Source organism: Lemur catta, chromosome 11, assembly GCF_020740605.2.
Source record: "Lemur catta isolate mLemCat1 chromosome 11, mLemCat1.pri, whole genome shotgun sequence".
Lineage (NCBI taxonomy): Eukaryota > Metazoa > Chordata > Mammalia > Primates > Lemuridae > Lemur > Lemur catta.
The window spans coordinates 25,926,526-25,941,845 of NC_059138.1; the positions used below are offsets into that span (position 1 = coordinate 25,926,526).

A 15,320-nucleotide genomic window follows, 5' to 3' on the forward strand; every position below is an offset into this window, starting at 1 on the left:
CGACCCAGTCGTGTGCCGCCACCACCGCCGCCGCGACAGTCCCCACGTGGCAGCCTCAGAGAGCGCAGCGCCGGGCGGGCTCGGGCCGGCGGGGCCGCAGACCCCTCCCTCCGCTCTCCGGCCCTTCCCCGCGGCCTGCGTGGGCGCCCGCTCGGTCCTCCACCGCCAGGGGGCGGGCGCGGCTTCCCGGCGGCGGGGGCTCATTGGTCGCGGCGGGGCAGCGTGGGAGGAGGCCCGGAGGCGAGCTGGCTTTCTCCTGGCCACTCGCCGGGGAGAGGGGAAGCCGGAGGAGCCCGGGAGGAAGCGGAGGCGCGGGCTGGAGGCGGCGGGTTCCGTCGGCCTCCGGCAGGACTGACCGCGGGGAGGCCGCAAGGCGGGCGGGAGGCCGGTGAGACGGACGGACGGGGAGGCGGACGGAGCCGCGGCCGAGGTGGGGGAGGGACGGAGGGAGGCCGGGGGAGCCAGACGCCCACCTCCCCCCTCACCTGCCGCGCCCCCTGCGGTCGCCGGCCGGGGGCGGGCCCCGGGGCGCGGCCGCGTCGTCACGCGCGTGCGGCCGTGGGGAGGGCGCAGGCGGGACCGGGGGCCCCGAGCGCGTTGGGCCGGGGGTCCGCGCCGCCGCCCCGGCGGCTCCTGTCGGGCGCCCCCTGGCCCTGCGGAGGGCGGGGCGGCGGCCGCACCTGGCGCGGGGTCTCGGCGCTCCGGCCTGGGGCGCACCTGGAGCGCGGCTTCAGCGCGGTCCCCCCGCGCGCTCCGAGGCTGGGATGGAGTTGGGTGTTGCATGTGAGCTCCGGGGAGGGCCGTCTTGACTCACTTGTAAAGTTTTAGTGTCTCCTAAACTGCAGGTCCTGTTTATTTTTACAGCCTGTTTAGTCATTGGGTGCTCGGTGTCATTTCTTTTTCTTTTCGTTTGGTGACTGCTGCCCCACAGTTCTGTACCGTGTGTGACGATTAGTGCCCGGAGAGCTAAAGACTACAAATGACGGGTTGCCGATTTGAGATTGAGATCTCCAGCTGTTTGGGGGCGGAGGTGATGTTTTCATCAGCTTGCACCTTTAAAAAAAAATGATTTCCTGTAATACAGATCTGCTGTTCTAATTGATAGAACCTCTTTTTTTTTTTTTTTGGTTTCTTTTTAATTAGTCAGAAATATGAGTGCAATGACACTAAAATTGCTTACTACGTACTAGGCACTGTTCCAACTGCTTTCCTGTGCACATTTATTTAATTCACGCAACAGCCTCAGTGAATAGGTCCTTTTATCTGTATTTCCAATTTTACAGATGAAAATACAAACTCCCAGAGAGGTTAAAGCTTGGTACTGACAGTAGATCCTCAGATCCTTTGGCCTTGCGACTACCTTGCAGGACGAGTGGTGTACTACTACATTTTCCAAAGTTTTGGAAACATTACTGTTATTCATACAGTATAAACTCTTTATATGAAGTATGAAGAGATCACCATTTAACTCAGAAAATAAAAATTAATAACTTAATGAATGCCATTCAACAAGAAATTGGCAGAATCAGCAAATCGTCATTGGGTTTGGGTCATATGATTGACCTTGTACCTCTTTCTAGAGGCAGCCATTCTCTTGAATTCTCTGGCTGTTTGCTGACTTAGTCACAATATTTTCAATTTTATACACGTGGTAGAAGCTTTGCATCCCAGATTCTTATGTTTTCTCAGCTCATGATATAGCATTTCTTGATAGGAAGAAATAAAAAGAGTTCAGTCTAGTGATTGTCAACCTGGGGACCTCTGCGATTCAACAGTGGGATTTTTTAAAAAGGACACAGGCCACATTCCCCAAAGTCCCCATTGTAGGGGGCTTCTCTCTTTCAAAAAGGAGTCAAATTAACACTGGGTTCAAGTGACTTTCAAAAAAATTTAATGGATGTTTTATTACAATTACAGAGTTTTAATATGGCTTGGCACCGTAAGCATTGTTAATCTTTCTTAATTTATGAAGTTACATTAAAAAGGAAAAGATAATTTGGACAAAGGGTCAAAGGGCTTAGAAACTGTTGAATGACAAAAAATGTTCCGTGTGGGGGATCATAAGACTTTTATATTTTTCACCATATATTTTAGCTTTTAAATGATGAGTCTCAGTTTTCAAAAATTTCTATAATTTTTAAGAAATATTACAGTGCGTACCATGTGCCAGTATCATGGATACCATGAATAAGACAGCCTAGACCCTCAAAAGCTATTTTTATTTTCTCTAAGGCAGGGAGTCTTTAATTTTTTTTAATTTTAATACCCATTTCTTAAAGCTGAAAGGTATAAGACCCAAGAAGGGAAAGATTTTGCTCTTATGGCTCGCAAAAATCCATCTATTTCAGAACTTAGTAAATAACAAAAATTCATTTTAAATTTAGTCCAGAAGGGTCCCTCTTCTTGGGATCAAATAATCTGGATTTTAAACAACAGTTCTGCTTTTAGTTACTTCATGAATGGCCCTGACCGAATTACTATCATGCAATACTTATTTTCCTAATTTGATTGGGGAAACTGAACATGGTGATTTCCCAATATCTTTAAACTTTAAAGGATTTTGTGATTTTCTTTTTAATGCAACTCCTGAAATACAATCAGCTGACTGTCTCACAGAGGAGATTAAAGTGTTCAAATACCTCTAAGTCTCCACAGTGTACTCCATTAATATTCTTTTATTCTCCTTTTCATTGGCCTATTCCATTTGGTTGAAATTATTATATTACATTTCTCTTATTTCCAATCTAATTTTTTAATCTGCTATTCATGATTTTTCTAGCTTCATTTTGGTTTTTTCCCAAGTTTCTTAATTTTAATTCATAAAACATAGAATTTACCATTTTAAAGTGTACAATTTAGTGGCATTTAGCATACTCAGAGTGTTGTGTGACCATCACTTCTGTTCAGTTCTAAAACATTTCATTACCCCAAAAGGGGGCTTCAATTATCCATTAACCAGTTATTCCCCATTCCTTTCTCCTCCCAACTCCTGGCAACCACTGACCTGCTTTCCATCCCTATGGGTTTATCTGTTCTGGATTTTTCATAAAAATGGAAACATATAATATGTGTTCTTTTGTGCCTGACCTCTTTCACCTAACATAATGTTTTAGAGGCTTATCCAGGATGTAGCATTTATTAGCACTTCATTACTTTTTGTGGGTGAATAATAGTCCATTGTGTATTTCATTGATACATACCATTCCATATATATGATTCCATTGATACAGGCCACATTTTGTTTCTTCATTCATCTGTTGATGGACCCTGGTGAGTTTTTATGTGCTAGTGAGGAAGTCCCTAAATTGATTTTTCTCATAAACTCTACAAGGCTCATTAAGGTAGTGTCATGGTATCAGGTGTGCCAACTAACTACCATTCATTACCTATAGTTAGGTGATCATTAAATGAGTTTTGAAGGACGTATAGTCAACAAAAATGAAATTTTAAATTGATTCAGGTAATACGTTTTTGGAAAATTTTACACTAGAAGCTTCTTACTGTCTGTTCTTTGCAAGTGGCTGCTGTTGAAAAAGTTAAACTGAGGCATAATAAAATTGTAGAGTTTATTTGAGCAAACAATGATTCATGAATTGGGCAACTCCAGGCCAGAAGAGGTCTGGGGACTCCATCAAGGAAAAGGAAGAAAGAGGCTTTCGTAGGAGGGACATAGAAGCAAAGCAAAGCAAACATTTGATTGGTTACAGTTACGTAGTTGCCTTATTTGTTCTATCCTGTTGGAAAGTTCCTAGTTATATAATTATAAGTTTATTATCTGTTTCTGATTGGTTGGATTTAAGTTCTGCTTTTATTTACAAGAAATAGCTGAAGGTTTTGTATGTTTGCAAATCAAGCAAGCTTGAGGTCACTTATGAGGCCTAATTGGTTGTGTCTGCTCAAGGATTCTTCTGGTCTGTTCTCCAATTTAATTTACTTTAGCACTGCTAACTTGCATTCGGTTTTTGTGGTAGAAATGGTGTGCTAATACTGCATTTCATCCAGGTCCCTTGGGCAAATGGAACCACTCTGTTCCTCCATTTCTTCACATAGAAGCTTTGACTGACAGAATTATGTCTATCCTGGTGCACTGAAATTCTGCAGACTACTTAAAGACAGCGTAAGTGGGTGGATATTTAGGGGAATTCTTAAACATTTAGAACGGGAACCTATAACTTGTCATCTGGTATCGTGTAAAATAATTACACGAGATGAAGACAGCAGTTAAAGTGTATGTCAATCTGTGCTTTTCTCTAATCCCGCTCTCTTTTTTTAAAGCAATTTATGAGGGTACGCTTCATATACCCTATTTATTTTCAACTTGTTGTAGTTAAAATGTATTTAGTTTTATTTTTGTCATTGTTCCCAGTAATATCTGTTTGTTTCCGTCCATTCATTCATCCATCTCCCCCTGGATGGTATAGTGTAGGATTAAGGTAGTTTAGATGACAACTTTTTAAACAATTGTAGAACTCTGAAGGAGTAAGCAAAACTGTCCTTTTGTAGGGTTCTGTCTTGTTTTCTATTTTTGGTATGTTTGTGTTCTGGGTTACAAAAATCAAATCACCATTTCATTTCCTCAACTGCATTATAAATTTGTAAGCAAAATTCTGCTTTGGTAGATAAAAACTGCAAGAAAACATTTGGGTAATTTTAAATCTAATACTCTTTTTTTTTTTTTAACCATTGCAAACAAAAGTTCTTTTTTCCCATGTTTCTCTCCACATTTTCTCCAGATTATTCACTGCCCACCTTTCCCTCTTTCCCCCCACAGAAGACCTGTTCCGAGATCAGGCTGATTTCCATTCATTGCTCAGAAAAGAATGAAAGTTCTTGTCATATGAATTTTACTTTCGGATTTTTTTGGTCTAGATCTACCATGCTTTTTTTTCTCTAACCTTTCTTGTGCATTCAAATGGTGTGCTGTAGATCGGAAGTTCTCAGATCTGAGCATGAATGAGAATCACCTGGGGAACTTGTTAAACATGCAAAAGTTTCCATCCCCACTTGTAAGGATTCTGATTCGCCAGATCTACGATCGGCTCAGGAGTTTGCATTTTAAAAAGCACACTAATAATTGTGATTTCTGTGCTGTGGGTAACACTGTAGTTAGGGCTTCATAGAACTTGATGCGACGTTTCATTGAATCTGTGATGCCATAGTTTGTAAGGTACACTAATATTTTATATGCTACTAAGAAACAAAAATGTGGTTATAAGCCTCAGCCTGGGTTTAGACATGTTAAAGTGAGGGAAGCACTGTGCACCTTGAAGTCAATAAAATAGGATGTTAAGTGCCTAAGGAACCAGAGGCCCCTCTTATTATCTTACAGGGTTATTATGAGACATAGGAGATACAAGATTAAAGAATTTTAACTCGTCATTTCTTTAGATCTTTTACCATGTAAAATATTTGTAATGAAGAGTTTATATAAGGTATCCTTGACTTCTGTTTATAATGAAAATTGCACTGGTGACTTTAAGTGCAACTTGGGTGTATCTCCACTTTGGCCCTATATTTTTGTACTCATTTCCAGTCATTTATGTGTTGGTGGCTCAGTTCAGAAGTCTTATTTCTAGCTTCCTTGTAATTGAGTGATTTCTGTTTTGTAATTATAGTCCACTGAAATATTTACTTAGTGGCTCATTGGCACCAGGTGTAATATGATCATTTGATCATTTCTTTCTTTCTTTTTTTTTTTTGAGACAGAGTCTCACTCTGTTGCCTGGGCTAGAGTGCCGTGACGTCAGCCTAGCTCACAGCAACCTCATACTCCTGGGCTCAAGCAATCCTGCTGCCTCAGCCTCCAGAGTAGCAGGCATGCACCACCAGGCCTGGCTAATTTTTTCTATATATATTTTTAGTTGTCCAGCTAATTTCCTTCTATTTTTAATAAAGACGGGGTCTTGCTCTTGCTCAGGCTGGTCTCAAACTCCTGAGCTCAAGCGATCCACCCGCCTCGGCCTCCCAGAGTGCTAGGATTATAGGCGTGAGCCATGGTGCCTGGCCCATTTGATCATTTCTTTAGCCATCTTTTTTCTGTTGAGAGTCCATAGCCCTCATTAATGCCAGGTAGCTGATTATACACATATACACCAGCTACATACCACCCTGTATTACAAAGTTTCAGGATGTAGTGGTAATTGGGTGAACACCAAATCTGTGTTGAAGTAAACCTGAACTCTGGCTGCCGACTTGGAAAGAAATGCTGTAGTGGCATATTAGGTACTGAATGAGAGAATATCTGTAGGTTAGAACGAATCTTTCCCCACTAGTAAGACTTCAGTGAAGAGCAACCCCACTTGCTTATGGTGCTTCCTTCAGTGCTATTGTCTGGGAAAATGAAATATAGGGAAAAGTTGCTTAGCTATGTTAGATTTGGGGATGGGAGAGAAGAGCACAGGTCCATTTAGTTTTTAATCCCTTAAAGTGTTTTTGGAAAAGATGGTTAAATGCTTGTTGATCCACTGAAATATTGCAGAAATCTGATATCTCTAATTTCTGAAGAGGAAAGAGTAACTCTAGGTTTCTTTTGCTGATTCACAGTGATTGAAGGAATTGTACTATGCAATTCTTAACGTTGAAATCGATCATGTTGAAATACTTACGCTCTTAGAATGTAGTATGTGTGGTCTGTCAAGCTTGGCCACTTCTCCCTACAATAAGTCTTTGGGGTAAAGTTGATCTAGGTGGAGCACTTTCCTGATTTAGCCAAGCCCTTTTGCTAACCTGTTTTTAACTGGAGGGACAAGTGGATATTATAGTTATATTTTGCCAACTTTCATTCTTAGAAGAATAGAGTTTTATCTAAGTTGTTGTAAATCAGAAGTTTTCTGAAGTATTACTGTCTCTATTCATTGGAAGGAGAACAAATGAAAAGCAAAAGTGTAGCGATTTATAGTATGTTGTTGAGGAAGATAAAATCTATCCAGTGTAATCCCCATTTGCTTCCTATCTAGCAGTGGTTAACATTCTAGGGGGAAATTAAAAACACTGTCTGGCTCATTTGTGCTTTTCCATGGTATACTTCTAATTCTGTTTCTTATCCACGCTTTAGATCTTAGTCCTCTTTTAAATGTAATTTCAATATGATGCTACTTAAGAAAATAAGAAAAGCCATATGATGCTTGTTCAGATAACTATTAAAAAATCGAGATGTGGATCATCTATACTCCTCTCTTCCCAAGATTTTCAATAGACCATTAAAAATTTATTCTAAAAGACTTAGTTATTGGTTCAACTGACTTATTTATAAGTTTCTGGTCTGTTTCTTTGAATCTCACCCCTGGGTCACTATACAGGAGTGGATATACATTTATATCATTTTCTTCAGTGATCTTTTGAAAAATTTGTTGTTCTTAGCATTATAGAATTCATATGGATTACCTTGCCCCCTCCCCCACCAAAAAAAATCTGTTTTTGGTTTTTGTTCCTTTTTTCTTCTCCCTAGTCAAATGTAAGTTTAGTTTGGTCCTTTAAAAATATGGGATACTTTTCTAGTTTTTAGGTAGGCATTTAAAAAATTTCCCTTTAATCATCAGGTCATACTCACTTTTTAAAAGCTATTTAACAGGGGTGGGGGGGTGGCAGGGGGGAGAGAGAGTGTGTTAAAATGGTAGATTCTTTTAAAAGGATGTCTTCTAGGATTTAGTACCAGAGTGTCCTGCTACTATTACTTTCTTAAGTTAGTAATTGGACTTTTAATTTTAATCATTTAGTGTTAAAAACACCAAATTCTATTAAATTTGGAATGTTTATAACACAATGATAGTGATGAAGGTATCACACTGAGTTTTTAAATGTTAATATTTTTTCAAATGAATGCTATCTTCTCGCCTCTCTCCATTTTGTTATTTCAAAAGTGTATTCAGCCTGGCAAAGATACGTGTATGGTGGCATTTGGGTGAGACAGGGCACTTGATGCATTCTGTGCCAGCCACATACCACCCTGTAATCTATATATAGATAAATCTAGCTCTTTATAAACATATAATTTATCATATTTTATATATATATAAATTGTCATAAGGGATTGGATCATGTGGTTACAGAGGCTGAGAGGTCCAGGATCTGCATTTGACAAGTTGGCAGCCAAGGAGAGGGATGGTGTAGTTCCAGTTTGTGTCCGAAGGCTTTGTCCCAGGTTGAAAACAGGCAAAGAGAGCAAATCCTTACTCAGCCTTTTTTGTTCTATTCAGGTCTCCAATGGATTGGATGAGATCCACCCACATTGGACAGGGCACTCTGCTATACTTAGTCTATAGATTCAAATGTTTATCTCATACAGAAGCGCCATTACAGACATTATTCTGGGTTGCCAGAATAATGTTTAAATATATAGGCATCCTGTGGCCCACTTAAGTTGACACATAAAATGACCATCATAGGGCCTAAGTGTACTTTACATCTATCTGTTTGCATTTTGACCTTTTTTCTTATTCCTCTTAAAAAGCCCCAGTTCCCATGAATATTAGAATCGTCTGAACTTACTCAGTTGGTTCACTTAAAATTGTAATTTGGCCAGCACTGAATTGAAGTTGGATTGAATTGAGTGATAATTTCTTTATATTTGTGGAGTATAACTTGTAATATTTTTCTTCCAGTTTAGTTGTCAATATTAAATATGTATATCAGTGGGTATATTTGTATGCTTCATTTTCTTGTGTCATTCCTGTTGGTGCAGGGTCTAACACACAAGCTTAGTCATTTTGACAATCTTTCAAATCTCTGGAGTGGCTAGTTTGCAGCAGAGATTAGCAGTTCCTAGGGCAGTCTGCAAAAGCAAAATTGATTGAATGGCATTTTGTCAACATGTAGAGCCTCTTGTAGAGCATGTCAGTAAGCGACTGAGGTGAAAAGGAAGTGGATTTGTTTGTAGTATGTGTTTCTTACCCTTCATGTGACCTTGGACAGATCCCCTGATCTCATCTATAATTCTGTTGTAATACCCACTATATCTTGAGGGCTGCTGAGATTACGTAAAATAAGAATGTGTGTGAAATGAAATATATGTATACATTATTACCTAGTTATTACCATTATTACCTAGTTAACTGGCAAGACATCCTCCTCCTAGTAAACAGTTGTTTTCATGACTTACGATATAGAGCGATGTTCTTGTAATTCACCTGATTTAGTCCACTTCTCAAGGAAAGTATAGAAGTGTCACTTGACCTTTACTCTCTTGTTCCTGAAGTTAATTGATTCTAGAAGAATGCCTCCTTGAATAAGCCTGATTTCTACTTGACTAACAAAATTTCACTAAATCAGAGCAAAGTAGATAGTTGGGCTAAAGGAAATGTTTAAATTGTAAAACCTTTAGTGAAATTCGGTATGTCCATCTGAGGTCCTAGTTTAGACTCTCTTCTTCAGTCTAGATCACTTATGTTTATCCAGTTTGTTGTTTTGTTGCCCAGGGACATCATGGTGGCCCCCCCAGCTGTTGATTCTCCAGTGATTATGTGCCTTACCTATTAACAATCTGATTTGGTTCAGTCATTTATATATTCATCTAAAACACTGAAACTTGTTGGCTTATATGACACTTTTTGAAGCAAATGTGTTAATATTTCATGAATGTACTATCTGAATTTTTTGTTTCTTTAATCTGTCCTAAAAATATCCTCCACTAATATTCTGGTTTTGGTAACTAGCTCTGATTTGTATGTTTCTTCCTTTTAATAATATATAAAAATATTGTAAAGCTTTTCCCCTGTTGTCTCTAGATTTAGAGTTCTGAATTAATAGCAAAGGTCTCTTCCTCCCTTTATTATTGTGTTCATTTGCTTTGGACCTGTTCTATCCCCATTTGATTGTTGGTGGTTCAGTCTGAGGTTTCTATTATGTTTTTGATCCCCCCCCCAAGATTATTATATATAAAGATTGTCTTTAAATGTCCTCCTAAGAAGACAAGTCAGTAATGATTTAGAATTAGCACATCATTATTATAAATAGATGCTCCTTGATTTGCTTTCAAATATATTCAGTATACCTTCTTTATGCTGATTTGTACTCTTGCATCATTAATTTGCTTCTTGAGCAAATTAAAGATGTGCTGAGATATAATTTGATGAGATTTTAATTTAGAGATTTTACTAAGGTTAATTCTCTGAGAAATTTTAATAGGAAACAATTGTATTCAGCTAGACAATTGTAGTTGCTTATATTGTGGGCTTAGGAGTGATGAGTTTAGAAACAGGCTTGTTGGGAGTTACAAACAGGTGGCAGGTATATGAGGCAGTGACTCTAATTATACAGATGTGACCTCAGCAGGGAATGGAAACAGTGAAGTAGAACAGCAAGTGTCTGGTGCCCAACTGCTTATCACACTTTCAAGGAAATTTTCCTAGGCCACACTCAGATAAGAGTGAGGTTATTTGAGAATATTACCTGGGAGGAAAGGCATGTGTGTGTTGTGAAAGCAAAGTTCAATTTTGCTGGAAGCCAGAGAGGATTTATAACCTTTTGGGGTTTTCATTTGAAAAGCTGAGAAGGTTTTGGTTTTTTTGCTTTTTATGTGATAGTTTGTGAATACTTCAGTATATCCTGTTTCCTTTTAGTATTTTCCTAGCCTGTGGCTAAGTAGTTATTTTAAATAGATATATAACATCGACTTTCCTATTACGTGGAAGGTGTTCAGATAATTAACAAAGGGAAAGAAATCAATAACACTCAACTCAGTTTAAGTGTTCTTATTTTCTTCAGGTAGATTGTGCAGAAGAAGGGGAGCCAGCATATTATGAGCATTGGACCTTTGAATGCTGTCCAATGCCCATCCCTTTTTAGTCCCCCCTGCCTATTCCAGTAGTAAGAAAACTGGATATCTCGCTTTTCAGTGTCCTTCATGGGTGTGCCATTATTTTTATTTGAAGTGTTCTATGAATTCCTAGATCAGACAATGACCTTGAAATATAAGCATCAAAACACAGTCTAAAATAGAGAAATAGGTATTGCTGGTTAATGTTACTCATTAGTTAAAATTTTCTTTTGAATTCTATTCCTTTATAATAAGTTGAGTTGACTGTGAACACTGTCCACCTAAACTTGGATATGGCTTTCCTATCAAACTCATTTATTTTTCCATTTTCTTTTTTAAATTTTACCTATCTTGATGAAGCCACTGCACTCTAGCCCAGGCAACTGAGCGAGACCTTGTTTCAAAAAAAAAAAAAGAAAAAATTTTGCCTATCTTGAATTATTTCTTAGGAAGGAAACATACACATACAGACTTTTTTCCAGCATTTGTTTCTTGTTGATATTAAAATAATATCAAGGAACAGTTTCTTCATTTGATGTATTAACATGACTCTGTCAGCTAGACAAGGTGGCTCACACGCGTAATCCCAGCCGTTTGGGAGGCTGAGGAGGCAGGATTGCTTGAAGCCTGGAGCTCAAAACCAGCCTGAGCAACATACTGAGACCTCTGTCTCTCCAAAACATAGAAAAATCAGCTGGACATGGTGGTGTGTGCCTGTAGTCCCAGCTACTCAGGAGGCTGAGGCTGGAGGATCGCTTGAGCCCAGGAGTCTGAGGTTGCAGTGAGCTGTGATGATGCCACTGCACTCTAGCCTGGACAATGGAGCAAGACCCTGTTTAAAAAAAAAAAAAAAACTCTGTCAAAAATGATAATTACCAGGATATTTAAAATGTCAATTCTACACTTTTGAATATATTATTTTATAAACTTAAATTGCAAAACAAGAAAAGGAAGAGGCCCCTGGTAATAAAATAAGCCTTTGCTGTGAATGCTTATTGTAGTGATACTTCAATTGTGCCATATCAAAAATGAAGTGACATCACATACTAGAGTCAGCCAACCTAAATTTAGCCCCATTTCTATGCAAGTAATTTGTTTCATAACTATGTAAGCAGCTTAATTTCTTTGGACCTCATCTGCAAACTGAAGATTTGGAACTAAGTATCAAAAGTTCCTTATAGATGCATAATCACTGAGAATAATAAGGTATTATCTTCTATTTACAAGCTTCATGGCAGGGTTTTACTCTTTGTTCATTCAGTTAGGGAGTTGAGGACCCAGCAGGATAAGACACAGACCCTCCCCTTGAGGTTGTGGGATCCAGTGGAAGGAGACAGGCTCACTGATAAGAGTTTCTTTAATTAAATGTCATCACTGGTATACTTAGAAATGTCATAACATTTATTTAATTAGTTTAATATACACACTCCAAATCAAACTCTAGGGAGGAACGTTCATTCTAGACCTAATGATGTTTGCCTTTTCTTTTGATTTTTTAGGAGCATATTTAATGAAAAGCACCGTAGACTGAAAAATCAAACATGAGGGTAGCAGGTAAGACACTTAATTTAGTAGAAATAATTTTGCTTTTTGTGTAACCTGTTTGGTAAATCATGATTAAAGGTGAGGGTAAATAACCTATATAGAGTGCAAAGCTGAAATATAGTCAACTAAATCATTATTTAGCCTTTTTTTTTTTTTAGGTAGTTGGTAGATCACAAATTGGACATTTAGTCAGTATTATGCAAGTTTTGGGGGGCAAATCTTTTGCTGAAATTACAGGTTGAGCATCTTAAATCCAAATGCTCCAAAATTCGAAATTTTCTGACCACTGACATGACACTCAAAGGAAGTGCTCATTCAGGCATTTTGGAGTTCAGATTTTCATATTTAGAATGCTCAACTGGAAAGTATACTGCAAATACTCCAAAATCCAGAAAAATCTGAAATGCTTCTGGTTCCAAGCATTTCAGATAAGGGATTCTTGGCCTGTGTTTATGCTAAATATTTTAAGTTATGATTTTAATATTTATGTTCATATACCTTAAGCTTGTTTGCCTAATGAGACAGTCACACATCAATTAACGATGGGGATATAGTCTGAGAAATGTGTCGTTAGGTGATTTTGTCCTTGTGCGAACATCATAGACTATACTTACACAAACCTAGATGTTATAGCCTAGTACACATCTAGGATATAAAGTATAGCCTATTGCTCCTAGGCTACAACCTGTGCAGCACGTTACTGTACTGAATACCCTAGGCAATTATAACACAATGGTATGTATTTATGTATCTAAACATATCTAAACATACAACAGGTAAAGTAAAAAATACAGTCGAAATCTGCAGTCCCTGACTCCCAGGCCGAGGACTGGTACCAGTCCATAGCCTGTTAGGAACTGGGCCACACAGCAGGAAGGGTGGCGGGCAAGAGAAGCTTCATCTATGTTTGTACTCTCTTCCCATTGCTTGCCATTCCTCTGTCCCCTTGGTCCGTGGAAAAATTGTCTTCCATGAAACCAGTCCCTGGTGCCAAAAAGGTTGGGGACCGATGATCTAAAAGATAAAAAATGATACACCTGTATAGCAAACTTACCGTGAATGGAGCTTGCAGGACTGGAAGTGGCTCTGGATGGGTCAGTGGTAGGTGAATGTGAAGGCCTAGGACATGACTATACACCACTATAGACTTTATGAACATGTACACTTAAGCTACATTAAATTTATAAAAAAGTATTTTTCTTTCTTCAATAATAAATTAACCTTAGCTTACTGTAACTTTTTTACTTTATAAAGTTTTTAATTTTTTTTAACTTTTTGACTCTTTTGTAATAACACTTAGCTTAAAACACATTGTATAGCTGTATGAAAATATTTTCTTTCTAGCCTTATTCTATAAGCTTTTTCTATTTTTAAAACTTAATTTTTTTCTTTTTAACCTTTGTTAAAAACTAAGATGGAAACATACTTAGCCTAGGCCTATACAGAGTCAGGATCATCAATATCACTGTCTCTCACCTCCGCATCTGGTTCTGTTGGAAGGTTGTCAAGGTCGGTAACATGTCGGGAGCTGTCATTTCCTGTGATAACTATGCCTTCTTCTGGAATAGCTCTTAAAGGACCCACCTGAGGCTGTTTTACAGTTCACTTTTTCTTTTATAAGTAGAAGCATTATACTCTAAAATAATGACAAAAAGTATAGTATCATTCGTCCTCACTTAACGTCATGAATAGGTTCTTGGAAGCTGTGACTTAAAGTGAAAAAAGACTTACTACAAAAACCAGTTTTTTTCCGCATCAGGCTTATAACTAAACAACATTGACGTTGAAGAAAATGATATTGAACTAAAGAATGTTCTTAGAAGACCTGCTGTGTAAAAGATTCAAAAAATATTTGTTTTTTGCTCGGTATTTGTTCAAGTTCAGTCTACATAAGTGAGGTTATATGTAATAACGTTAATCTGTTCATTAAGCAGCTTATGGAGGAAATTGAAAACGCCAATGTTTTGAAGGTAGTTATCTTTGAACATTGTAAAAAGACACATTCATAAATGACTGGAAGGGCTGATGAACTCTTCCTATCTGTATAGTAAAAGTAAGTATGTTTCCCCACTCCTCTTCATCCAAAGCCCTAGGAGAAACACACATTTTACATAGAAATTTCTACTAAGTGTGTGCCCAGTGTAGGAGATAACTTGTAATTTCTCAAAATCAAGATAATTAGTGTTTATCTTAATTATCATCTTCTCACTAGCAAACCAAATATTTTCCTATGGGAGCATCTCTTAGGAGTGCCTAAAGTCAAGCTGGGTGAACAAACAAGTCTTCATACATTGGTCATAATTGTATACAATCAGGCACAGTTGATTAAATATGATTATTAAACAAAAGTAACTGATGGTCTTTATAAATGCTTTTGTTGAAATTTGAAAAACTGAATCTCTTTGTTTTGAAATCACAAAGCATCTTATTAAAAGTACCTGTACAGTTGTTGAAGAAAAATATTCCCAGAAACCAAGAGCTTGTGTGTGGTTTAAATAAACATGTTGCAAATTTTTTTTTTAGGTAATCTTTGAGTACAGCAGGACTATTTATGACTACATAACTCCAGATGATTTTTAAAGTACATTGTTTAAGTATGGCAATTTGAAATAAAGCAGTTTCTCTTTCTCACATAATTCTGAATTCATTCCAGTTGAAATTAACTTTATCATCTAGTCCATTTCTCTGATTTTGACAATTAATTCCCCGGTTAATTGATGAGTAATTATTCGCTGAGTGCTTATTTTGTGTTTGGCACTGTTCCTAGTGTAGGTCTTGAGGGAACTGCATTTAATGAACAAGTAGGGAAGATTAGCTGTAAGTTTATTGCTTTTATTTAATATCTTCTAATTTTAGAAAAAATCTATTTGCCTTGAAGTATCCTTATAGCCATTATAGCCATTATTCTTACAGTGAGGCATCAGTGTCTGAAGTTTATGCTTTTTGGTTTATGAGAAGTAGGGACACACTCAAATTAGTGCAGTCCATGGCTAGGAGGAAGAGGGAATCTTGTGGAAAGTCA

At 38.2% G+C, this 15,320-nt stretch overlaps 1 protein-coding gene across 5 annotated transcripts in view; it reads left to right on the forward strand.

Annotated features, from left to right (window-relative positions):
• Positions 1-207: 207 nt before the first annotated feature.
• The window catches only part of FAM3C (FAM3 metabolism regulating signaling molecule C), a 45,915-nt gene continuing 30,802 nt past the window's right edge, over positions 208-15,320 (forward strand). For 2 of the 5 annotated variants that reach the window (XM_045564241.1, XM_045564245.1), the window contains exons 1-2: positions 208-388; positions 12,253-12,307. In XM_045564241.1, the coding sequence (XP_045420197.1) occupies positions 12,295-12,307 (13 nt within the window). In that variant the 5' untranslated portion in view covers positions 208-388; positions 12,253-12,294. Of the gene's footprint in view, positions 389-411; positions 431-931; positions 1,031-4,002; positions 4,118-12,252; positions 12,308-15,320 lie in introns of those variants that run through there. The other 3 variants (XM_045564243.1, XM_045564242.1, XM_045564244.1) reach the window with 3 other exon arrangements.